Here is a 27,045-nt window from a genome sequence, read left to right on the forward strand (position 1 = left end):
GAAGATGTGTTAATTAGGATCCCCAGAGACAAAGATTTTTGGGAACAAGCATTGATTAAGACGAACACTTTTTTCAAAGCCGTCGTCCTCCCAGAGCTAATGGGAAAATATTATACTAGAACACAAAGGTAATACGTTGAATTAAATAAAAACATTTGAAAAATAATAAATTTAATATGTACATATATTTAAAAAATAATGAAGGAACAGAAAGAACAAATTAAAATGAGGTGTTTTTTCTTATGGTTTTATCGTTTGTAATACTAGAACTCTCCATATTACACACTTTTAATTAATTATGGGTTTACATATGTTGACAAGAATCGCTGCAACGTACACTATCATATCCATTGCCATAATTCCGTTATGTTGACGCATTATCAGCGTCATTGGCACATGTCCCTTCAACAGCTGATACTTCTCTCGAATCATCCCAATCACTCGTTCCACATGAATTCGGACATTCGCTATTTTCCGAGTATTTTCGACGTCCAAAGCAGTTAGTTGAGGACCGTACTTCTTAAAAGCCGGAATATTCAGTCTTGCATTCTTCTTTTTAATTTCTTCCTCTATAAGAAATCCGCGATCAGCCATTATGACGTCACCTTCGGACACGTGGTTAAGAAATCCACAGTCAGTACTAATATATTTATCGGATGTTCTACCTCCATAGCCCCTTGAAACGAAAATTACGCATCCTGATGGACTGATGCCAACCAGATATTTCATGGTGTTACCTTTTTTATAATCGGACCACTGTTGCGCTGCGGCAATGGGGTTCGATGAACGTTGGCCACGGATTTCAAAACAGTCGATTATTATAGTAGTGTCATCGCCGAATGCATCGCGGAAGCACTGTGGAGTATGTTTCTTCAGAGTGTCCCTTGATGGCCAGTGCACAACGTTGAAAAATATTTTATACAAAGTGTATATTGTAGATAAAAAATATTTCGATGTTGTTGCAGGGCACACTTCGTAAGAAATGCTTAGCGATTTATAAAAATAGTCGAATCTTAGTTTCTGGAGCGTCATTAGGAACACTTGTTCTTTTGTAAGATTGAGTGGTGCGGTCATATGTGGTTCAATTTGTCGAAAAATGGCCTCAACTACGTGGTAATTGTCAAGACCGGTATAGTACTTCACATCTAACGGTCTGTCTTTCAAACTCTGCATGTCTACTTTTGTGCGTCTTATGGTTTTCTTTAAATCTTCCATTTCCACATTTTGCACTGCAATGACCCTCTTCAATCTTTCAATTTCCTGTACATCTTGATCGTTTCTAATTTGAATTGACTCGGTTTGAGTAAAATGGCTTCTGATTAGTGGCGTAGCTTGAACAGAAACATTACGTGTTTGTCTTTTTTTGCACTTCTCACGAAAGGATTCATCTACTTGTTCAGGTAAATTTCCATCGAATAATTGCTGTGACTGCTCATCGAAAGAAATATGATCATCCCCTAAAAGAAAAGCACGAGTTGTACCTGATGTTGAAATAAAATTTGTATTATGCATACCGTTACACGAAAGCGTTAACTCCGAAGATGAGCATGAATCGTTTTCGTCATTCGCAGGGCGAGACATATCATAATTGTTTTCTGTTGAAGGATCTGGATGTGTGTTACTGGGATGGATTGTACTTTCATCACCACTTGCTACGGAATTGCGAAGCACCGAGACGTTTTCATGAATTCCTTCCATTTCATGCATTTCATTTGGATCCCCATTTGTGTTTTTGCTTGGTAATAAAAACGTTGGAATCCAATCAACATCACTTGTGCATGCTAGATAAGCCGGTCGACCTTTAATTGAAATGACACCAAATAAGTTATCTTAGCATAACAGTCGCTTATTTCATTAAATACATACCTGATACGAAGTGTTTACTGCAAATTCTTCCAGTCGGCATGAGATCCTCGGAAATTACTTTCCGCCATGCATCAAGCCTTAGTTTTGCTTGCCGTCGTAAATAAACGGAACTCATCCGATCAGGATCCGGGCACCGGTAAAACCTTTCCTTATTCTGCTTCCCGATCAGACAAAATGACATGCACTCAGGCACACAACATCTGTACCGTATTTTACTCATGTTGCTTAGTTGTTATCAGCGGAAAGTGGCAATATTCACACGAAGAATGTGTGAAAATTTAAATAGAAATCTCGCTTAACTTTTCAAAAGGACCTAATTAACATTTTTTCATGAATTATTTTGAATAACGCAATCAATAGCTTTCATGTTGTTGTGTTGATTGCGCTATTCGAATTAATTCATGAAAAAAATGTTACTTAGGTCCTTTTGAAAAGTTAAGCGAGAAATGTTTGCGTTTCATCACCGTACTTAGTAAACATTGATTCTGATAAACAAATCGATTCCCAGAAAATGTCAAAAAAAGTAAACAAAAAAAATCAGCTGTCTCGAAACGTCTCGTAAAATGCCTTATTTCTCACAGCATATTTCTGGATTTTGGCACCCCCAATAGGCTGGCGCCCTTGGCGGCGCTGATCATAGCCCTTCATTAGTATTTTATCTATCCCATAATAAAAAGTTTACAAACTTGTATGTACCTACTTGACGTTAAAAAAAACCAACATAAGTCCTTTTAAACAGATTTGAATTACATTTCGATAGTTTCTATATAATTTTGAAGCAACTGCTGCTGAGCTCGTCGCGCTTGTGCTCAGTAGGTAAGGGCATATCGTCCTGTCTACACTGGGGCGTTTTGACCAGTTAAACATATCGGCACCAACATTTCAAAAGGGCGAAACTGCTTTTGTAAACAAGAGCTTCTCACGTCGCTGGTGGGCTTATTTGTGCCCACCCACGCAATCCAGCGCCATTGAATGAAAGAAGAGGAATCGGTGCTTCCATCAGTGGTGTTGAATTGCGTGGGTTGGCTAAAATTAGCCCACCAGCGACGTGGGAAGCTCTTGTTTACAAAAGCAGTTTCGCCCTTTTGAAATGTTGGTGCCGATATTTTCGAAAAACGTTACATTTTTGAAGATAGAAGCAATTTTATATTATATTAACCAGTGAGAAAAGTTTATTTTGCTGTTCAACTGAGTGTTTCAGTGGAAGTTTTGCAGACAGTATGCTAACGTCGATCGAGAATGTTGAGCAAACAACATTGAAAGTTACATCAAAACTGTAACTTTTTGTATTTTGCTATTATCAGATTCACATAGTATGATGGTTTTACGAATGTTCAAAGGTACCAACTGATTTTTATCCTGAGTTTTCTAGAAATCAAACAGGGGCATCATACCGTCTTACCCTATTGCACAAGAAATGCAAACCTATTTTCGGGATGTACCCTGGCTGATAAGATGTTCGATTAGATTAAATTCCTAAGTCATTCCAGCGTCATGCATTTTTCATACCAAAAATCATATTGAATCACACATATTGCAAAAAGTTGACATTCTTAGAACCAGATGGTGATGCACGAATTTGCCGCATAAGTACTGGTCTGCAATAGATAGGGATTCACATAGTACGTGAACTAAATACGTTGTTGAAAATACCTCGTAATCGTTTTCCGATTATCTCCTTTGTCATTTACGTTTATTGCTCATGTATGTTCACTAAGTACACGATGTTTACAAATTCTGACACTGTATTTATCTGTATTTATTGTTCTATTATTACACATTAGTTCACAACCGAGTGATAAACGAATTGTTACGGGTCTATAAAAGCTCACGTTTAATCCATGAATTTTATTAATCCCAGTTGAGCTGTACAACAATGAAGAATATGTTCGTAAATCATATTTCAATGGCAATCGTGGCGTCGATTGCTGCCGTTTCCTGTTACCATCAAAACGCGCCGGAAAACTTCAATTATTTGTGTACAAATGTGGTCACCGGAATACGAGAACACCCGGAGAGTTGCGACAGATACATCCAGTGCAATAAGTTTGAAGCAGAAGTGGTTGTCTGCCCACAGGGAGAGGTGTTTTCAACGGAGTTGATCAGCTGCGTGGAAGGTAACTCCACTGGATGCCAAGAGAAGGATCCGGAAACCAGTGCAAAATGTGACGACGGATTCTTCGGACGGTTGCCCTATCCAGGAGACTGTGGAAAGTTTTATAACTGCGCTGACGGAACGGCGAAGCTAGAGTCTTGTTTAGATGGTTACATATTCTATGAACCGTTGAAATTCTGCTTGCCGGGATACGAAAATGAGGGGAAATGTGAAGTGCATTCTATAGGTTAATAAGACGATAAAGTAACTCTATACTGTAAGTAGTTGGTAAGCGCAGAATCTGTAACACATATGCCATAAAATAATGCTAATAAAAAAGCAATATAAACTCGCCTGCATGTATGTATCGTATTTTCATCTCAACCGTAACATAGTAACTGATTCATACGTTAAGTCACTAACGCTGCTTAAGCGAATGGGTGGAATAGATAGGGGAAAATGGTTCATTCGAGCTTGCGCGCAACGCGTTGCGGTACAATGAATAGGATGCGACATATGACTCAAGTTGAGCGTAACGTTGCAGAGTGTGGTCTCCGATGGTTATAGCTTGCTCGAAATATGAACTTTGAGCAAACGCTTAAAATGAATTACTCTAAATTGAGTCGAATCTGACCTATTTACATTGAAAACGGGACAACTCACATTTTAAGTAAAAGACACTACTGCAAGAAAATGATGATTTCGTGAAATTTAAGCATGGCCTTCCATCATTTGTTGATACGACAGATAAGAAACAAGTTTATCTATCTATCTGAGTGGATTTTACGGCAAACAGATTCTTAGTTTAAGTTCAATCAAACTCACATTTTGAGTAGTCCCGTTTGTAATGAAAATGAGTTGGATTCCACTCAATTTTGGGTGGGTCATTTTAAGCGTGAAATTTACAATTTGTAACTCTAGTAACGTTCATTAGGTGTCGATGTCAGCTCAGCTTAGAGGATTATAAAATATAATGCGCCCACCCACTGAACATGGTGAACTGAAATAAAACTGCGTTTAATTGTCGACCAAGTTCATTAGAGTAGGGGAAGAGGCCCCAAAACGCCCCCCCGGGGCAAAACGACTTTCGGGTATTTACTTATATTTACCATGTTTGAGATAGCCTTAATAAAACTAGACGTGAAATTATGTAAGTTAGGCGAAAAAAGTGTCAAAATAATAGATAGGAATGTAGGAAAAACTGAAATTTTCCACATTTTGATGAAACATCTAACATTTCGGCGAGGCAAAACTGGAACTATCCTACAATACGCGAGGAGAAGTGGATGAACGCTGTCATCAGAGGAAAAGTAGAATCACTGAAATTTAACACGGCAAGGTATAGCCTATGGAATTGAAAATAATTTTAAAAATTACAAACAGAGATTTTTTTGAAAATGATTTATTAGGCGGGATTAGAAATTCAATAAACTTTAAAAGTACTACCATCTCCGGAATCACTTCAAGAAAAAACTTCATTGTCATTAACAATCAAATTAATATATGTATAATGTAGATAATCAAATTTCTAACCTCATGCTATAAATTATTTGTAAATAAATATCATTTTGAAATTTTGAAAATTATTTTGAGAGCTGCATCCCATACCTCGCTGTGTATTTTTTTTCATGATTCTACTTTTTCTTTTGATGACAGAATTCATTCTTCTCTTAGCGTATGTACTCGCGTCTCCACGCACTGTCCATACCAGAATGCTGATGTGCCGACGCGTGGTACGTTGTTCCCTAAGAGCTGCCGGATAAAAGGCGTTTTGCCTCATGAGTTTTCCGGCATCGAAATATGACAACTTTTTTGAAATGTGAATATTATCAAAATGATTGAGATTTTTTCTAATTTTAATATGGCATGAGATAGTTATATTGTTTAACTGTTGCGTGAGGTAGAAACACCCATGAAAATTGTTATAGCTAAGGCATAAAAGCAGTCTATGCTTAGCTAAGGCATATTGCCCCTCCTTCCTCTATAAAATTTGGTCTAGGAGAGAACAGTCCAAAATGCATACCTCAAGCTTTTTCGATTTTTTATCAATATAAACAAGAATGCCAAACTTTCCAGAGGTAAGCCAGCCTAGGGCTGCAGGCATTTTCCATTTTTTCTCTAAAGTTTATTTATTTGAAAATATTATTAAAATACGGCTGTTAGAGTGACAAAATTGAGAGAACAGTGAATGTTTTCCCAGGCATTACAATTTATCCCATCATTCGATCTTCTGAGCAAAGTTACTGATGATATGATGGGATATCGATCTTAGTTATCTATCTGCTCAGTAAACAAAGTGCAATGTTCGCCATTGAGAAAAAGTTTTTTTACTGCTTTCGCTATAGCAACGCCCTCGCAACGTAAACAAACCCCGAACCGCACTGGCTATCAGGATTAAAGATAACGCAAATTAATCGATTACTTCGATTAATCGATTGATCGTTGTGATAATCGATTAATTTTGAATAGATTATTATCCAACGATTAATCGATTCAATAATCGACAAGAATCGAGAGTAATCGATTAGTTACTAATCGATTGATCGAGATTTTACGACAACGCTTAGATGTCGAATACTTCGATTAATCGATTCATCGTTGTGATAATCGATTAATTTTGAATCGATTACTTCTCAACGATGAATCGATTCAATAATCGGCAAGAATAAAGAGTAATCGATTAGTTACTAATCGTTTAATCGAGATTTTACGACATCTCTAATCAGGATCATCATCAAATGCTCAAATGATAATATCTGAGCGTTGCCCGGATATCGCCTTAACCTGTTGCCAGGTTAGATTTCGGTCGACTTCTTTTATTTCTTTATTGAGGCTTCGCCGCCATGAGCCTCTGGGTCTGCCTCTGCTGCGATGTCCCGCTGGGTTCTAGTCTAATGCTTGCTTACAGATTTCGTTTCCGCCCCTACTTAGAGTGTGGCCGACCCAGCCCCACTTCCGATCCCGAATTTCTGTTGCTATTGGCCTCTGGTGACAACGACGATGGAGCTCGTTATTTGAGATCTAGTTGTGAGGCCACCAGGCCCGAATTATATACCGCAGGCATCTGTTAATGAACACCTGCAGCCGTTGAGTGTTCTCCACTGATACACACCATGTTTCGCTAGCGTATAACAGCACAGATTTCACGTTAGAGTTGAAAATTCGTATTTTGGTGCGTTCACTTATCTGCCTGTTTTTCCAGATATTTATAAACTCGCAAAGGCAGCCCTTGCTTTCTTGATCCGAGCGCCTATGTCGATCTTGGTACCGCCTTCTGACGCCATTTGGATACCAAGATATTGGAAGCTTTCAACATTCTCCACTGGTTGCCCGGCTACTGTGAAACTGGAAGGAGTCACCGTGTTTACATCCAACGATTTGGGTTTGTTGACGTTGATGACTAAACCTTCCGAGAAGGAGCGCTCGGCAAGGTCGTTGAGCTTACTCTGCATATCAGAGCGCCATTGCGCGAGGAGTGCAACGTCATCAGCCAATTCGAAGTCGTTTAGGTGCTCCATGGTTATAGGCTGCCATAACAGCCCGCGGTTTGGCTCACGGTCAATCGCATCTACCAGAATCTCATCGGTTACGATGAGGAACAGTAACGGTTATAGAATACATCCTTGCCTCACACCAGCTACGACCCGGATAGGGTCGGACAGGACCCCATTGTGCAGCACTCTACACGAAAAGGCCTCGTACTGTGCTTCGATGAGGCCCATGATTTTCTCAGGAACCCCCTTGCGCCTCAGGGCGCCCCACATATTCTTGTGATTGAGACGATCGAAAGCTTTTTCGTAGTCAATGAATACCAAGTAAAGGGACTCTTGGAATTCGTTGACCTGCTCCAGAATGATGCGGAGCGTGACAATATGGTCCACACAAGATCTTCCGGCACGGAATCCGGCTTGTTGCCGCCGGAGAGTCGCATCGATCTTCTCCTGAATCCGGGCTAGGATAATGTTGCACAGAACTTTGAGAACGGTACACAGCAACATAATGCCTCGCCAGTTATCGCAAACAGTCAGGTCACCCATTTTGGACACCTTCACTAAGATACCTTGCATCCAGTAGACCGGGAAAGTTGCGGTGTCCCAGATATTACGAAATAAACGATGCAGTAGCTGAGCGGATGTCATGGGGTCAGCTTTGAGTATCTCGGCTGATATGCGATCGACCCCTGGGGCTTTATTCGATTCCATGCTTTGGATGGCTGTTTGAATCTCTAGCAATGATGGAACTTCGGTATTGACGCGTGTTATACGTCGGATCCTAGGCAGATCATGCCAAGGTGGTGATGGCCTGGCTGGCACTTGAAAAAGTTGTTCGTTGGGTCAGTCAGTTGGGTCGGTCAATAACTGATCATTCGCGTCTTTCACCGGCATCGTTGCATTCATCTTCGCCCCGCTTAAGCGTCGTGAGATATCGTAGAGGAGGCGAATGTCCCCGGTTGCGGCGGCTCTCTCTCCTTCGTCGGCCAGAGAGTCTGCCCACGCTCGCTTGTCCCGTCGACATGAGCGTTTTACTTCCTTCTCAAGAGCCGCGTATCGTTGACGGGCTAAGACTTTGGCTCCTCTGGTTTTCGATCGCTCTATCGCGGCTTTGGCTTCTCTTCGCTTCTCTATCTTCCTCCAGGTCTCATCGGTGATCCTTTGTTTTCTTTGGGTGCGCAGTTCGCCCAGACTGCAGCACGCGTCTCCAGTTTTTCAACGAAGGACCGTTTCACCGTGGCATCTTCCAGTCAGCGTGTGTTGAATCGTCGTCCAACTCTTTCCTCCTGCCGACGAATCCGCGCAATGCGCAGGCGTATTTCGCCGATGAGGAGGTGATGATCAGATGCGATATCGGCACTACGTTTATTCCGTACATCAAGAAGGCTCCGTTTTCATTTTCGGCTGATGCAGATGTGGTCGATTTGATTTTCTGTAAAGCCGTCACGGGAGGGAAGAGCGATCCTCCGATCACCATGTCGTTATTACCACAAAATTCTGCGAACAGCTCTCCGTTTTCGCTCATTTCTCCGAGACCATGGCGTCCCATAATGCGCTCATGGTTCAATTTTTTAGGATCCGATCTTCGCATTGAAGTCGCCCAAACATATCTTGATATCACCCTTCGGAATTCTATCTACGACGGCATTGAGTTGACTGTAGAAGATCTCTTTGTCTTGCAGAACGGCAGCATCGATTGGCGCATAACATTGGATTATAGTAAGCTTTCGGACCCGTGTTCTAAATCTGGCAACGATTTTCCTTTCACTTATAGGTTCCCACTTCATAAGCGCAGAGTGTGCCTGAGCGCTTAGTAGGATGCCAACTCCGCGATGCCGGGGAGCGTGTTCACCTCGTAAACCAAAGTATAGCAGAACTTGTCCCGATTAGGGATTAGGGATCCATGATTAGGGATAATATCGTTGCACAACCAGATGATAATGCAATGCTTGGTTTTTCCACAACATATCTTATTTCTTCATCGTTGTTTTTGCCTTTCTATTATACCAAGTATAGATATACTTGATCCCCGGGGAGACTAGTTCACCCCCTGTTTTATCGAGAACTAAAGTAGTTTTGTTCCTGTTTGTTGTTGGCCTCTCACAATTTGAACAACTTTTCATAACAATGACCAAATACTTTCGTTTTTTTTACAGCACAAAGCCAAAAATATGCGTAATGATCTGTACTGATGAAAATGTCAACATTCCATCAAAGTTTAAGGATATTTGAATTTGAAGTTATTGCCTCAATATGGGGACCACGCTGAGGTGGTAATATATAATCACACGCTGATGGTAACTTACTCAAACCCCACATTCCCCTTCTTCTCTCACAAAAAGGAACAAAAAAATCCTTTAGCATAGGACGAGTGTTTTTTTTTTCAAAGTCATTTTCGTAAGACGAAGTTGTACGTTGAACATGTTTCATTTGAAATCTGAACTCCAAAATAAACTTGACTTAACCACGACTTTAAATTGCAGAACAACGTTGGTATCTGGTTGTTATGATATTGACCTCTCAAGACACGTTATAGATTACAATATTAATCTAAATAACAAATATACTATATTACCAATATAGTCCACTCTGGCTGATATCGAAAGACAACACAGTAGCACCGCGGTGTCGCAAAAGGTAAGTAATGTACCGTGGGGCATCGAAATCCGTACACTTAAGCACCTTAGTATATGAAAAAGTCATTAGAAAATAGGAATCGAATGTAATTAAAACGTTTGTCATTGACACAGGAGCATGAAGGCCTCTACTTCTGAAGTGTGTCACATTTACTCATTAAAAACTACATAAAACATGATAAAATAATGAATAAATTCAAATACTCCCGACTCGAAATCCGTCCACCGTGGACGGATTTCAAATCAAAGGATCAAAATCCGTACAGCTATTTTTTACCTAAATATTTAAATTGAAGCAGTCTGATTGACTAAACTACCACTGTAAATAGTTCGATACCTACCTTGAGAAGTCATCCCTTCGATTTGTATTCCGCTCATCTTATGTAATGATTCACAATTAGCAATTAAAACACAGTTACTTTTGGTGCAATTATGCTCTACCCGAAAACAAAATGGCGGCAAAAACTCCGCGTTTGATGGTTGGAGATTTGTTTTTGATTTTTGTTGTTTTAATTTCAAAGCCTTCTTTCTATTTCTATGCTCTAAAAGCTTACTGCCAAGTATCTGAACAGGATAAGATAAATTATTCCTACATTAATTACCTTTAACCCCCTTTAATTTGTTGATGTCTCATGGGGTGGACGGATTTCGGTGCTGTACGGATTTCGGTCCCGCACGGTAGTGAAGAGACATTCCGAGGGGTGTTTAAACGTGTGATGCAATATACAGCATAACATTTCAAAATAATATACTAGAAATCATCCTATGTCCCTATTTTGATTTCTGAGTTCAAAAATAAATTTTCGAAAAATGTAATTCAAATAGTTAAAAAATGTTAAATTAGTGTAATTTTTGCAATCCTCGCACCCCTTGGCTATCGTTTTCAAGCGTTAGTTGCCTTTTGTGACGCAAGATGGTGTGATTGTGCTGTCCGTTGCCAAATGTATGGAGAATAACGAAGTGGACTATATTGTTAATATACTATATTTGCTAAATAACTTATTCTGCCCAATTATTCCAACTATCGTGTATAGTAACACCATCAAGCTGACCTCCAACATGTCGATGTTAAACTTCCGAACAACCGCCTAGAAAATGATATTTATTTAAAAAAGATAGCGATACCTCAATTTTAGATTTTTTGTAACTAGTACTATTTTCCAACAACTCCAAACTAATAGCTTTGTGAAAGCTGGAAACGTTTTTTTTTAACTTCGTGAATTTCGGATATCTGATTCAACGGGCAATTCTGCTATGACTACTAAGTCAAAATGAGTCAAATGAGACCTCCGGATAACACATTAGTTATGAGTGGATTGAACGGTTCTATTGACAGTGTGAATATGATATAAATGGCTAAAATGGTGTAATTAGCCTCAACGTAGCAGTGGAAATATAAATTAAAATTAATGAGTTATCCACTGGTTGAGCTCAAATAGATTCCAAAAATGGAGGTTGGGGATGTTTATTTGAATTTATCACAAATAGACAGTTGTGGGAAGACTTCAATAAATTTTAAGTTTTTCCCATACAAATTTCCATATAAACATAAATTGACTTCGCGCCACCCCTAAATGGCCACCGAATTGCCTGAAATTTTGCCAGGACTCCTATATTACCAAAATGATGCTAATAGACACATGGGAGTTGGAATTTTCGAACATTTTTGAAATTTGAACTGCCCTACCCGACACGCTTTGTGATTTTCCAAACCACAAACCATTTTCCAGCGGTCGTCCCGACACGCTTTGTGATTTTCCAAACCACAAACAATTTTCCAGCGGTCGTCCCGACGCGCTTTGTGATTTTCCAAACCAAAATCCATTTTCCAGCGGTCTCCCAGACGTGCTTTGTGATTTTCCAACCCACAATCCATGTTCCAGCGGTCATCCCGACGCGCTTTGTGATTTTCCAAACCACAAACCATTTTCCAGCGGTCTTCCCGACGCGCTTTGTGATTTTCCAAACCACAATCCATTTTCCATCGGCCTCTCAGACGCGCTTTGTTGAAATGGTTGTGATTACTTTCCGTATGTAAAATAAAATACTGTACCTTTTCGCATATTAACCACTTGAATTCAACTCCCCTTTTGAAATCGGCGTCAGGATACAAAAAAAAAAACCTGGTAGGATAGCCAAAATGTGTGGCTCCAAATGGCTGCAGCAAAATACAAAAATTTGGCGAAAAATTTAAAAAAATATAAATGTTTTCTCAGGCTTCTAATTGTTTGTAGATTTGGCTGATTTGATAAAGGGTTGGCAGGAAAAATTATTTATTGCGTAGATACCATCAAGGGATCAAGTCTCCACAAATTTTAAAATTGCATGTGCTGTCGAATTCAATAACAAAAATCGTTCATCAACAGCAATTTGAAAATTCCGTGTAATTTGAAGGAAAAATATTTTAAAAACCTGAGGGCACCTTTCTAATTTCAAGTTCTTGGAGAGGGATCAATTTCCCCCGAATATATGAAAAAGTCGATTTTTGACAGCACTCCAAAAAATCGATTGTGTATAAATAACAACAATAATTTGAGGACTGTCATAAATCAGTAAAGTTAAATACTATATTTTTTAAAGAGTCTGAGTGGAAATCGCGTAAATCAGAAAATGGGAAGTCTCACCAGTAGAGTGATTCAAATTTTGACTTTTTTTACCCCCGATGCTTAAACGATTGCATTTGCCTTTTTGCCTTTCTCGTACAACTAAGCCTTTGAGACCCATAGTATTATATACCAATCGACTCAGCTCGACGAGCTGAGCACATGTCTGTCTGTCCGTGTGTATGTATGTGTGTATGTGTGTGTATGTGTGTGTGTATGTGTGTGCACAAAAGCTATAAAAAACATTAGACAACTTTTCGTACAGTAATCCTTAACCGAAGTTTCATTCGACAGGAGACAAAGCCTTGTTGATCACTATTGCATTTTATAACGATCGGTCATTGCGTTTAAACGTTATGAAGAAAATGGTACATCGGACCATATAAACCCCATATAAGGTTGGTGTCTGAACGATTTGATACTCGCACGAAACGTTATTAAGGAAATACTGAATCGTGGGAAAATAAATTTAACACGTAAAAGAAAAACATCAATATCAAAGGCGCATCCACGTTCCAAGTCGTGAGTAGGACAAATAGAAAAAATGTCAGTTTGCGCAACAGTTCTGGTGTTGAGAAATCAATCCACATATTACAAATAAAAAAATAAAAAAATAAAAAATCTGAACATCCTGATATCCCAGACATAATCCTCACATACTTAATTAATGAAATTTCCATCGATTTTCAGAATAAATATAGCTTCTTCTATAAGCATGATTGTACTAGTAGTTGCTAGTTGCATGGTCTTGCTTTATCAAAACGATGGTCAAAGTAGGATCAGGAGAAGAAAATCATTTCGACAATCATTGCTACAAGACGGATAGTAATGTATGGGAAGTCGACTAAATACTTCAGATCTGTAGAAGGTTTTTGAGATTGATTTTTTTACGCTCTCGAGTTTTACCCGGCTTATACGAAACGAAACCGGAAATTACGTTCTACACGAGCACGATCCATCAAGCACTATTCATTCAACTTCACTGTCCTGCAGCCAGGATGGGTGTACCAATTGTCGCCATACATAAGAACAACTATTTTTTAGAAAATAAGTAAAAGGCATGTGGGCGAACTTTATATATCAAGGGAAAGGTTTTACTTCCTGCTACTTAGAACAGCTGTGAAAACCACAATAAAATTTGTTATTATCCGCAAAATTAATTAATCCACAATAGGATCCCATGCACCAGTTGTGGCACTATTCTTAATTTTGGTTCCTTATTTGGCAAATCCCATTGTTTTCTTATGGGATTGGCCAAATAGGGACCACTAGTGCGACAACTGGTGCAAAGGACATCAAAAATTAAGCAAAATCAATTTTTACAATTATGCTTTGCTTGTTTTGGAGGAGATCAAAGGTGTTATCGTATCATATGAATATGCTTTATCGATATGAACTTGATTTGCGGTGATTTGATTGGCCATTTGGCATATAAAGCACTAGTGCGACAACTGGTGCTATAGCCACAACTGGTACATCTAGCCTAGTTAAAAAAAACACACATTTTTCACCCGAAGGCTGCTGAACACTTTATAAATTAAATTAAATAAGGAAGAGAAACTCTGGGCAATTATAAGTTACTGTTGTAAATATTGTCTCAGTCATCATGTATATGAAATTGAAGCTTTCTATGTTTTGTTCATGCAATCTTTTGTCCCTTCTACCTCTGACATTTTTAGTAATTTCAGGCTGGGTTCGATTCCCGGTGCCAGTCTAGGAAATTTTCGGATTGGAAATTGTCTCGACTTCCCTGGGCATAAAAGCATCATCGTGTTAGCCTCATGAATGCAAAAATTGTAACTTGGCTTAGAAACCTCGCAGTTAATAACTGTGGAAGTGCTCAATGAACACTAAGCTGCGAAGCGGCTCTGTCCCAGTGTGGGGATGTAATGCCTATGTTATAAAATAATCGAATGTTTTTGATGAAACCTCTTCGATACTCTCACTTCGTAACATATTCATATTCGGCTGAACATATCAGAATTTATTCAGACTTCGAAAACTAATAAATGTCTGTAAAACTGAACACTTATATAATGATTAAAACAATTACCCACATAGACCTGACCCCAACGTTCAACTGATGGACACTTCGTTGAAATTCGGGCAGAAATTGCTTCGTGAAGGTGAATATTTTATGCTCTGCTCGGCATAATCATGGGTAGGACAATGCCTTGACTGTCCCACCCACGAAAATTCACACCCACCCACGGTAAAAAAGTCAAAATTTGAATCACTCTACTCCCCAGTCTCCCCTACGTGAAGTATATATGTTCGCTCCAAAAACAAACTTTTTACAGAGTCCCGTAGTATTATGTACATACTAATTGACTCAGATCGACGATTTGAGATGATGTTTGTGTGTTTGTATGTGTGTGCGTGGGTGCGCAAAAAAAAGTCTCACTCATTTTTCAGGCACTTATCCTTGAACGATTCACCCGCATCAAGTTGCATTCCACGGGGAATCCTGTCCCATTATTTCCTATTGAAAATCGGACCAACTGTTAATTTATTTATTTATTATTAGACTAAGGCAAGAGTGGCCTGTGCTGCAAATAAAAGTCTTCTCCATTCAGCTCGGTTCATGGCTGCACTTCGCCAACCACGCAGTCTGCGGAGGGTCCGCAAATCGTCCTCCACCTAATCGATCCACCTTGCCCGCTGTGCACCTCGCCTTCTTGTTCCCTTTGGATCATTGTCGAGAACCATTTATACCGGATTACTGTCCGACATTCTGGCTACATGCCCGGCCCACCGCAGTCTTCCGATTTTCGCGGTGTGAACGATGGATGGTTCTCCCAACAGCTGATGCAACTCGTGGTTCATTCGCCTCCTCCACGTACCGTCCGCCATCTGCACCCCACCATCACCACCACTCCCAGTGCGCGTTGGTCCTCCACGAGCATCGTCCAGGTCTCGTGTCCGTGGAGAACTACCGGTTTTATAAGCGTTTTGTAGATAGTCAGTTTGGTACGGCGGCGAACTCTATTCGATCGGAGCGTCTTACGGAGTCCAAAGTACGTACGATTTCCAGCCACTATGCGCCTCCGAATTTCTCTGCTGGTATCGTTATCGGCGGTAATTAGTGAGCCCAGGTACACGAATTCTTCAACCACCTCGATTTCGTCACCACCGATAGAAACTCGTGGTGGGTGGCTCACATTGATCTCTCTTGAGCCTCTTCCTATCATGTACTTCGTCTTCAACGTGTTGATGACTATTCCAATCCGTTTAGCTTCGCTTTTCAGTCTGATGTAGGCTTCCTCCATCCTCTCAAAGATACGTGCCATGATATCAATGTCGTCGGAGAAACCAAATAACTGGACGGACTTCGTGAAAATCGTACCACTCGTGTCAATCCCTGCCCTTCGTATTACTCCTTCCAAAGCGATGGTTGAATAGCAGACACGAAAGACCATCACCCTGCCGTAACCCTCTACGCGTTTCGAAGGGACTCGAGAATGCCCCTGAAACTCGAACTACGCACATCACCCGATCCATCGTCGCCTTGATCAACCGTATCAGTTTATCCGGAAATCCGTTTTCGTGCATTAGCTGCCATAGCTGGTCCCGATCGATTGTATCATATGCGGCTTTGAAGTCGATAAATAGATGATGTGTGGGCACGTTGTATTCGCGGCATTTCTGCAATATATGACGTATGGCGAACACCAGGTCTGTGGTAGAGCGTTCACCCATAAATTCCGCCTGGTACTGCCCCACGAACTCTCTTGCAATTGGTGTTAGTCGGCGGCATAAAATTTGGGAGAGTACCTTGTAGGCGGCGTTCAGCAATGTGATTGCGCGGTAGTTGCTACAATCCAGCTTATCGCCCTTTTTTTAGATGGGACACACGACACCTTCCAGAACCTCATCCTCCCAAACCTCTTTAATCACCCAGTGCAGCGCTCTAGCCAGTGCCTCACCACCGTGCTTAAACAGCTCTCCTGGTAGATGGTCAACTCCAGGGGCTTTGCTGTTTTTCAGCCGGCCAATATCCTTCTGGATTTCCTGGAGATTCGGAGCCGGAAGTCGCATGTCCTACGCACGTGCTCCTAGGTTCATTACCATACCGCCACCGTTGTCTGCCATATCGCCATTCAGGTGCTCTTCATAGTGCTGCCGCCACCTTTGGATCACCTCACGCTCGTTCGTAAGAAGGTTCCCGTTTATGTCCTTACACATATCGGGCTGTGGCACGTGGCCCTTACGTGAACGGTTCAACTTCTCATAGAACTTTCGTGCGTTATTAGCGCGGTAAAGTTCTTCCGTCTCTTCACGTTCTCGATCTTCCTGCTGGCGCTTTTTCCTCCGGAAAATCGAGTTTTGTCTGTTCCACGCCCGTTTGTATCGTGTCTCGTTCGCCCTCGTGCGGTGTTGCAGCAATCTCGCCCATGCTGCATTCTTCTCCTCAACTAACTGCTCACATTCGCCGTCATACCAGTCGTTCCTCTGATCCGGTGCCACCGTGCCTAGTGCAGCGGTTGCGGTGCTTCCAATGGCGGATCGTATTTCTCTCCAGCCATCTTCAAGAGATCCTGCGCCTAGCTGCTCTTCCGTTGAGAGTGCCACTTCCAGTTGCTGCGCGTAGTCTTGGGCTAGTCTACCGTCTTGTAGCCGCCCAATGTTTAACCGCGGCTGACGACTCCGACGCGTGTTGTACACCGTCGAGAGTTTTGAGCGCAGACATACTGCAACGAGGTAGTGGTCGGATTCAATATTCGCACTGCGGTAAGTGCGTACGTGATGTCGGAGAAGAATTTACCGTCGATTAGAACGTGGTCGATTTGGTCCGTTACTTGATTAGGTGATTTCCATGTGGCCTTGTGGATATTCTTGCGGGGGAAGAAAGTGATTCGGACTACCATTCCGCGGGAGGCTGCAAAGTTTATGCATCGTTGGCCGTTGTCGTTCGATGCGGTATGAAGACTATCCGGTCCGATGACCGGTCTATACATTTCCTCCCTTCCTACCTGGGCGTTCATGTCACCGATGACGATTTTGACGTCCCGCCGTGGGCATCCATCGTATGTCTGCTCCAGCTGCGCATAGAACGCTTCTTTCTCGTCGTCGGATCTCCCTTCGTGTGGGCAGTGCACGTTGATGATGCTATACTTGAAGAAACGGCCTTTTATCCTCAGCTTGCACATCCTTGCGTTGATTGGCTGCCACCCAATCACGCGTTGGTGCATCTTATCCAAGACTATGAAGCCGGTTCCAAGCTCGTTGGTGGTGCCACAGCTTTGGTAGAAGGTAGCCGCTCGATGCCCGCTTTTCCACACTTTCTGTCCTGTCCAGCAGATTTCCTGCAGCGCTACGACATCAAAGTTGCGGGGATGTAATTCATCGTAGATTATCCTGTCGCAACCTGCGAAGCCTAGCGACTTGCAGTTTCATGTTCCAAGCTTCCAATCGTGATCCTTTATTCGTCGCCTAGGTCGTTGCCGATTGTATCGAGTCGTATTATCTTCTATGTCGTTCGTAATACTTGTTTTTGAAGGCGGCTTATTGGGCCTGCGCAAACCTCCTGTCTCGTCGGAGGGCCGTCGTGTCAGGGCTGTTTAACGTCCCAGCTAACACCAGGACTTGGGCTTGTGCGCTTTGAGCGGCACAAGGTCGCTTTTGCGGAGCCTACTTGCGGATTCATGCAGCTTTTTATAGAGTTTTAACAGGGCCCACTGTTAAACCCTACCACATCCTAGGCAGGCGCCACAACTCGCAGATGGCCTGGGGAGGGATCGTCAAACCCTTGGACATAAAGGGTGTACGGAATCAAATTGCATCACTTTGAACTACTCGCCAACAACTGGTCTATCAACCAATTGTAATGAAATTTTCAGGGACCGAAATACAAAATGTAAGCTTTGACTACTTATAACTGTTTCACTTTAATTCTTAAATACATCCAAACGCTGAAGCTTTTTCCTTAAATGAACTCAAAAGATTTTGTACATGTCCTTAACTAACATTTTTCATCCTGCAATCCATCGCAACTAAAAAAATTAACTAATTTTATTGTCTCAGTCGATTGTTTAACTTAAAAAACCCAGATTAATCCACCTAGCGGCGATGATGCCTTTCTCGTGCATCGTAAAATGTACTGAAAAAATCACAAAGGAAAGGTCAAAAAAGGACTTTAGGGGGATAGATCGCATATTTTCTATCATTTTGCATGTTTTTGCATTAATTACTATGCATTCCCACCATTCTTGAAAAAAAATTTTTTTTCGATTTTGAAAAAATTTTTCCAAGGGGGGACCCTTGGGAAAAAACAATGATTTTCAATAATTCCGAAATGCAATGTCTGATCAGGCCAACTTTCAATAGCAAACAATGGGACCGCATTCCCTGTCGAATTCAACTTGTTGCGAGTAAATCGGGTAATGCTAAGTTCCAAAAAGTGTGTCTACAAAATTTGTACACATACACACATACACACACACACACATACATACATACACACAAACAGACATCACCTAAATTCGTCGAGCTGAGTCGATTGGTATATAACACTATGGGTCTCCGAGCCTTCTATCAAAAGTTTGGTTTTGGAGTGAAATTATAGCCTTTACGTATACTTAGTATACGAGAAAGGCAAAAGTCAACTTTACCAAAGAAACCATATTTTTTAACGCCTCTAACAATTACAAAAACCAAAAACAAAGAATTGAAAAAGTGCTGCAGTGTGAACCGGCCTGAACAATGAGATTGATGCTCTCCCAAAATCTGACAAATATAAGTCCAAAATCGGATTTCAGCGCTTTTCTGATTTTTCTGATTTTGGTTTTTACTATAAAAGCGACAAAACAGAAAGTTTTTTGGAAAGTTTACCTGTAATAGTCGGATGATCGAAAATGTTGACGTTGGAGTTAGAAACCAATACGAAATGTTGACGCGAAAGGCCAAATCAACACTTTATTTTCCGTAATGATCAATTTCTGAGGCTTCCGAAGCTCGTGTTTTCATTCCAGACCAGTACCAGGCACAAAATTGGATTACTAACATCTTTTTATAAGATGTGGAATATGGAGGTGAATGCGCAAGATTTATTTGCACACATCCTGTTCCTTCGGCTGTATTTTCGAAACTACTGGAAATTTCATAATGAAATTCACGCAGTGTGAATAACACATGCTGAAGCCGTCTTCCACAAAATTTCGTTAAAATCAGCCCAGGAGGCGAAATGTTATCGACTTTTGGAAGTGATGCAATTTGATTCCGTACACCCTTTAGTCCCTGCTGCCCCCGACTGTACTATGATCTTAAAAGTTATGGCCAAAATATATTTTTTATAAGCAAACCCTGTGCAAAAATCTCATTCATTTATCGGGCACTTATTCTAAGCATCAAACTCTACCCGCAACAAGTTGCATTCAACGGGTAACCCGCCTCCATTGTTTCTTATTGAAAATCAACCCGATCGCACTATGGACTCAAAAGTTATGGCCAAATATCTTTTTTTTATTAGCAAATCCTGTGCAAAAAACTCACTCATTTTTCTGGCATTTATCCCTAACCGATTTCAAGAAGTTGTATTCGGTGAAAACTCTCGTCCCATGATATTCTATTTAAAATTGGCCCTATCGCACTATGGGTTTAAAAGTTATGACCAAAATAAAAAACATTTATAAGCAGGACACGTGCAAAAAACTCACTCATTTTCTGAGCACTTATAGCACAGCAAATGCTGGATGACTACCGTACCATTGGTACTTCGCGTACCTGAAGGAATAAAATAGACCCAATCTCGCGGTCCCCAGAATTTCTGGAGGATGTTTCGGAAAAATCCCTGAAACTTCCGGACAATTTCCTGGAGGGATTACAGAAAGAATACCAGGACGATTTTTTGAAGAAATTCATAGAGAAATTCGCAGAGAAAATACTGGAAGAATGTCCAAAGATATTTCTAGAAGAATAATCAAAGGTATTCCAGGAAAAATTTAACAAAAGTGTGTAGCAAGTTTTCTCTGAATTTCTTTTAGGTAGGTTTCCCTAAAAAAATTTACCTTGAAAAATTATGAGAAATATCCATTAGACACCAGCATAATTTCAATTTCTTATTGACATTCGTAAATTTTTTTTATGAAAATTAATTGAGACAATTTTCTTGTGGAAATTAAAAGGGATTTATTGTGGGAATTGTGGAAATCAGATGAATTTCCCGTTTAAATTTTGGACGATTTTCTTTATGTTTTTATTTTGCGGAAATTATGAAATATAAATTTTGTACTGAATTTCCAATTTCAATTCTCTTGAATATAGACAAGAAATTCCTCATAATTTTCATCGGAAACTCTTTTAAAAATTCACAGAAAATTCAAAGAGTTTCCCGTCGAATATTTAGACGAAAGTCACATGGACATACCGAAAAGATCAAATGAATTCGTAAAGAATTTAGGAAAAGATCAGGTTCTAGCTCAACGATTGAATAGATTAAATCAAGTCATAGAAGAGTTCAATATATTTTTGCCGTAAATTATATCGGCAATTGCGTTCCAATGTAATGATCGAACTTTTTACATACACGCCATCGGGAACTTTTTAACCAGCGCCTAACTCCAAGTTAAGTGCGTATGAAGTCTAAAATGCGTTGCATTTATCAGCCACCAAGTGTGAATGTATTTTTATGTTAGAGATTCTAAAGGGTCAAACACAAGGGATAAGTTTGCGTGCGTTTTGACAGTTTTCCCATGGGAAAACTGTCAAACGCACGCAAAAGTATCAATTGTGTTTGGCCTTAAGTCCCAGACAAAGACTATTATAACTTTTATATATTTTTTTGCATAATTTACATATGGTTGGGATTCAGCCAACCACACCAAGCGGCTTTTTGACTAACTTGGGATATTTTGTTCGCAAAAGACAAACGGAAAGTGTTTCATGTTAAGTCATACGTACATTTGTTGTAAGGGATCCTCAGCTATGGCGTTGAACGATGTCCGATGCGATATTTGACCAAGTGAATCTACATGAAAACCTTGGCAAAAAATAGGAAATGTTTCATTGGCGCTTGGTGTGATCTGGTGCGGCTCTTCGGATCTTTTGCTTTGTACGGTTCGTTCGCTACCGCACTACTAAGTATTTTGTGTGTCCGTTCGTAGCGCCGAGTATAGACTAACGCAAAATGAACTCCCCCAAGAAATTATGACGTTTGAGCGGGTCGCATAATGAACGCAAAATGAACTTTTGTTCGAGTGGACGACCCGCTCAAATGTTAAAATCCATCAGGTGAGTTAATTTGATGAACTCTTGCACAGGTCTATAGACCTATGCAGGAGTTCATCAAATTCACTCACCCGATGGATTTAGACATTTGAGCGGTCGTCCACTAGAACAAAAGTTCATTTTGCGTTCATCATGCGACCCGCTCAAACGTCATAATTTCTTGGGGAAGTTCATTTTGCGTTAGTCTATAGACAAAAGTTCATTTTGCGTTCATTATGCGACCCGCTCAAACGTCATAATTTCTTGGGGGAGTTCATTTTGCGTTAGTCAATATGGGTATGGGTTTAGAAATAGAGCAAGTTAGTTGGTTTATTTTTGCTTGTGTGTTTCTTATTCCTTCCTGCAGCAGAAATGCTTTCTGTTGCTTGGCTTGATGGCGCTTGAGCCTGAGGTAAATAATAAACGATCAGCACGTGCGCGGTACTGGACTGGAATGCTCATACAAGCTCGCTTGTATTGTGTACTGCGAGCGTGGTATTTTCGTTTGTGTTGTACAAAATTCAACAGCGCGCGTACTCGAGAGAGTTTCTCTAGGCGCGTGTTTGACAATGATTTCATCAATGGAGCTGCTGAGCTGGGGTTCTTTGAAAAAGATCCATGATTCATCAGCTCAATGTAAGGAAGCGAATCTTTCGAACAGCTCCTGAGCGGAGCGCTCATCTCTAATCCATTGTACTTGCCATACAAGATACATACTCATACAATGGCGGACGGGGAAGGGCCAAAATTACGGCCGTAAATGGCATTCGGCCAAATACCGTTCGGCCGAATGACATTTGGCCGAAAGTTGTTTGGCAGAATATACCATTTGAAATGTATTATTAGGAAATTAGGAAATGTAATAAGCTATATTTTTCTTCAGAAACATGTTTTCAAACTTGTTGTCGTGTATTTTGTATTTTGCATGTGTACAGAATTATAGATTTTGAAATTTTGGGCTTCCGACCTTTTGTGCATTCGACCTTTTGTCCCTTCGACCTTTTGTCCCAAGCTTACGTCAAATGACATTGTTTCGAGACATTTTAATAATTCCACTGTCCCATGTCCATGAACCACCGTTTTTATTCAAAAAAAAATCCGTCACACAAATGATTATTCAAGCGATAGGTTTATCAAAAAATAAGGTTGCATTTTATGACTACTGAAAAAATGCTTCTTAAACAGTTACCCGATTGAGACGCAAGATTGTCAAATGATAAGAAATGACCAGGAATCGCAATTCTCATCAAATCCCAGGAGCATAGGATGCTTAACTACGCAAAATGTTGGTGAGAAATCGTTTTGCGGCAAGTTTAAAATCCAATCTTGCTCTAAAGAAACCCTGGAGGTGACATAAGAATAATAATAAGGATATAAGAATGGAAATGTTATGCCAATAAATGAATTCACCAGGCTTAGTGCGCTCAAAGAACAATCTAATGGTTTTTGATAACAACGATAATAATATTATTGTTCATGCAAAATTATCAACAGTTCTAATTTCAGTTACGTGATTCATTTTCGATGTGAATACACTCCAGTAAAAGTGACAGCCTAGGTGCCAATATGTTAATTGTACTTCCATGTCCCAGATAAGAAGCTCTTCACACGCATCAATCAGAAACGAATCCATCAACTATTACCACGAGGCGTCACATGTTTCCGAAGTATACATCACGCTGTAACGGTTCGGCTAACACTACATCAGATTTACAACGCATATTCGGAAGGGTAGTAGAGAAAGATCGCCGAAAGCTATATGAGTACAGTCGTAGATCCTTGCACTATGTTGAAGCGTTATGCAACAACCTGTCGAAGTGTCCAATGTTTGGCGCCACTATTCTCCCCTGAATGAAGATACTTTTTAGACAATACTCGAAATGAAGATTTTCATATCTTATCGTTTTGGCACATTGGGATCCAATTGTCGCTTGTTGGCGTCAGGGAACACATCATCTACCGTATTACAGCGTGTGGCTGCGTATTATAATTAGAAACAGCCAATCAAAGGGTAAGTGAAGATATCTTTCGGATGTTGTTTGAAAGCATCCTCGTCAATCAAACAGCTGACAATAGCTAGGGTTAGTCCCTTGTTTGTCCAGCATGCTGATTTATACATTTGTATTTCAATTGAAAGAATGAATTTATTTTTTATCTGATATTATGACCACTGTCAAAAAATGTTCATATTTATTGAATTTAATAAGAATATGTTTTCGGGCAGAGTTGATTGAATAATAACTACTTTTCATTGTTGACAACTGTTGATGTTCCGGAGATATGAAATCTGTGCCGAATTGGACGGAAACCACATCAAATGCCCTAAGACGGCTATTATCAGTCTGAAACGGAAGATTCGGTGGTCACTTGAGACGATCCAATAAAAAGGGGTCACCATCTCAGTTTGGTTCATAGTCGACAAGTGAGTGCTAATCAGTTGGTGTGGAAAGTTAGGAGCTGTATTCTTTCCCTGGGAAAAATTGTAATGAAGAGTCGGTTTTGTTTGGCGGCCGTCCTGCTGGTAGCAGCAGTGGTCCAAGGATATCCTGCGAAGCGCAATCCGGACTTCGATTGTAATGCAGATATAAACCAAAGCGTTTACTTGTCACACCCGGAATCATGTTCCAAATACAAGGTCTGCTTCAATGGAGGATTAGTTGATGGTAGCTGTCCCGATGGACTGTTCTTTGATGAGGCAACTCAAGGGTGTGATCTTCCGGAACGAGTAATCTGCAAATTGGCAGACGACGATGACGATAATGAAGACGAAAATGAAGTCTCAGACGAAGAAGAAGAAGAAGTAATAACACCACCAGAAGAAGAAGAAGAAGAAGAAGCTGATGATGAAGAAGAAACACCAGAAGAAGAAGAACAGGTTCCCGAGCCAGAGGAAGAGGAAAATGAAATAGACGAGGTCGTGCCAGAGCTTGAAGATGATGTGTCTGAGGTGGATGACGAGCAGGAAGTTGCCGTTCCGGAGGTACCAACGCCAGAGGAAGAAGGCGTAGAGGTCCTAACACCACCAGAGGAGGAAGAGGAACAAGTACCGGAAGAAGAAGAAGAAGTTGGTGATGATGAAGAAGAAGAGGTCCCAGAGGAGGAAGAACAGGAAGAAGAAGCTCCAGAGGAGAACGATGAAGAACAGGTTCTCGAACCAGAAGAAGAGGAAAATGAAACAGACGACGTTGTGCCAGAACCTGAAGATAATGCTGAGCCAACGCCAGATGAAGAGGAAGAGGAACAAATTTTGGAAGAAGAAGAAAATGGTGATGATGAACAAGAAGAGCTCCCAGAAGTGGAAGAACAGGAAGAAGTTCCAGAGGAGATCGAGGAAGAACAAGTTTCCGAACCAGAAGAAGAAGGTAGTGAAGTAGAGGAGGTTGTGCCTGATGTAGATGACAACGAAGATGAGGAGGACGTAGAAGAAGATGTTGCTGCTGAAGAAACTACTGAGGTAAATGGCGAAGAAGAAGCTGATGACGATGAGGAAGAACAAGCGCCAGAAGTGGAGGAGCAGGCTCCAGAACCAGAAGAAGTGGAGAATGAGACAGATGATGTTGTGCCAGAAGCTGAAGATGATGCTGAACTAACACCGGAGGAAGAGGAAATAGATATCGTAACACCACCAGAAGAGGAAGAGGAACAGGTTCCGGAAGAGGACGAAAATGGCGGCGATGAACAAGAAGAGATCCCGGAAGAGGAGGAACAGGTAGTAGACGTCCCGGAGGAGATTGAGGAAGAACAAATTACAGTACCGGAAGAGGAAGGCAGTGAAATTGATGAGGTTGTGCCAGAAGCAGAAGAAGTTGATCAACCCGGAAACAAGAAGAAAGCGAATAATGATGATGATGATGATGAGGAGGAGGAGGTTACTGAAGAAACTTCTGAGTCAAATGATGAAGAGGATGAAGAAGAAGAATCCACGGCTGAAGCAGATGAAGAGGAAGATGTTGAGGTAGTGGAGGATCAGGAAGAGGAACCAGTTGAAGAGGAAACAATTGAAAAGAAGGTGGATGATGAAGAGGAAGGTGAGTTGTACATAACTATGAGTGAAGTTGTATCTGAATAATTTTTTATCAGATGACGTCACCCTTGATGAGGCGGAAGAAGAATCCACCCAAGAACCTGAAGGTTGTATTACATAAATTTATGCTTAACTTTGCCTTATGCTAATTTATACAAATTTATACAGAGGATACCCCAGAAGAAGAAGATGATGAAACGGTGGACGAAGAAGATGATTTAATTGTAACTCCTGACAATACTATTCCAGAGGTTGAGATCCCAGAAGGTAGATAAAGTAGTGTTTCTATTTTTTAAGTCTAAAAGTGATCTGAATATTTCAGAGGACGCTGAAGTTGATGCTACCGAAGAGGATCCCGAACCGGAGTAGAGGTACTAACTGAACGCACCATTTTGCCAATATTTGGCATTTAATAGTAAATTAGCAATACTTTCTGTCGCACTATGACTCGATATCATAAATAAAATATATTAATGAAAATAAGTTGTTTTCTTAATGCAACACCTGAGGCTCTATTATCAAAGTGCCCCATTACTTAGAAATCTATTATGACAAATCTGAATAAGTCTATTTTCACCTCCTATGGTGCTATTCCCGATAACAGCGGATGCAGTCGGAGTAAATATCTACTTGACGATACACTCTTACAAACATCGTAATACCGATGTTTACTTATCTTGATAACTTTCAGAGACTAGTTTAGCTGATTCCGAAATAAAACCTCTTGGTCAAAGCAAACTCACTCGTTAGTTCCTCTTTCAAGATGTATTCGAACACTTTGCTTTGCACACTAGTGCTCGTGTTTTTCGCATCATCGGGTTCCGCTCAGGAAGCTCTAGGTCCTGCTGACTTAGTTTGCACCGGAACCGCCATGGGAATCCGTCCCCACCCAACCAACTGTCGACTGTATTACGTTTGTGTAAACTACAAGGGCACCGTTCATCAATGTGGGTATAATTTTGTCTTCGATCCACGGGTATCATTTTGCGTGCACCACTCCATGTACTCATGCCCGGCTGTAGAGGAACCTCCATCGTCGCCAACACCGACCACAACGAGCTTACCGAATACATCACCCAGCACTCCGAACGAATGTCTGGATCCTACGTGGGAGTCCTTGTTCTGC

The 27,045-nt window shown here is 40.8% G+C and overlaps 2 protein-coding genes across 2 annotated transcripts; one reads left to right on the forward strand and one right to left on the reverse strand.

Annotated features, from left to right (window-relative positions):
- Window positions 1–251: 251 nt before the first annotated feature.
- On the reverse strand, window positions 252–2,150 carry LOC134223887 (uncharacterized). The gene is made up of 3 exons (XM_062703113.1): window positions 1,867–2,150; window positions 1,515–1,799; window positions 252–1,457 (listed from the first exon to the last, which is right to left on the reverse strand). Exons 1-3 carry the CDS (start codon window positions 2,084–2,086, stop codon window positions 289–291), a joined length of 1,674 nt encoding a protein of 557 aa, XP_062559097.1. The 5' UTR covers window positions 2,087–2,150; the 3' UTR covers window positions 252–288.
- Window positions 2,151–24,308: 22,158 nt separating this feature from the next.
- On the forward strand, window positions 24,309–26,402 carry LOC134226760 (probable serine/threonine-protein kinase kinX). The gene is made up of 4 exons (XM_062707728.1): window positions 24,309–25,923; window positions 25,976–26,026; window positions 26,088–26,186; window positions 26,242–26,402. The coding sequence occupies exons 1-4, from the start codon at window positions 24,381–24,383 to the stop codon at window positions 26,286–26,288; spliced, it is 1,740 nt and encodes a 579-aa protein (XP_062563712.1). The 5' UTR covers window positions 24,309–24,380; the 3' UTR covers window positions 26,289–26,402.
- Window positions 26,403–27,045: the final 643 nt, after the last annotated feature.

This window comes from Armigeres subalbatus, chromosome 3 (genome assembly GCF_024139115.2).
Source record: "Armigeres subalbatus isolate Guangzhou_Male chromosome 3, GZ_Asu_2, whole genome shotgun sequence".
NCBI lineage: Eukaryota > Metazoa > Arthropoda > Insecta > Diptera > Culicidae > Armigeres > Armigeres subalbatus.

Coding starts and splice junctions, on each gene's coding strand:
- LOC134223887 (XM_062703113.1), bottom strand. CDS start 2,086: ATGAGTAAAATACGGTACAGATGTTGTGTGCCTGAGTGCATGTCATTT. Junction 1,800..1,866: donor CAGTAAACACTTCGTATCAG/GTATGTATTTAA, acceptor TTTCAATTAAAG/GTCGACCGGCTTATCTAGCA. Junction 1,458..1,514: donor GTTAACGCTTTCGTGTAACG/GTATGCATAATA, acceptor CTTTTCTTTTAG/GGGATGATCATATTTCTTTC.
- LOC134226760 (XM_062707728.1), top strand. CDS start 24,381: ATGAAGAGTCGGTTTTGTTTGGCGGCCGTCCTGCTGGTAGCAGCAGTG. Junction 25,924..25,975: donor GGTGGATGATGAAGAGGAAG/GTGAGTTGTACA, acceptor ATTTTTTATCAG/ATGACGTCACCCTTGATGAG. Junction 26,027..26,087: donor ATCCACCCAAGAACCTGAAG/GTTGTATTACAT, acceptor AAATTTATACAG/AGGATACCCCAGAAGAAGAA.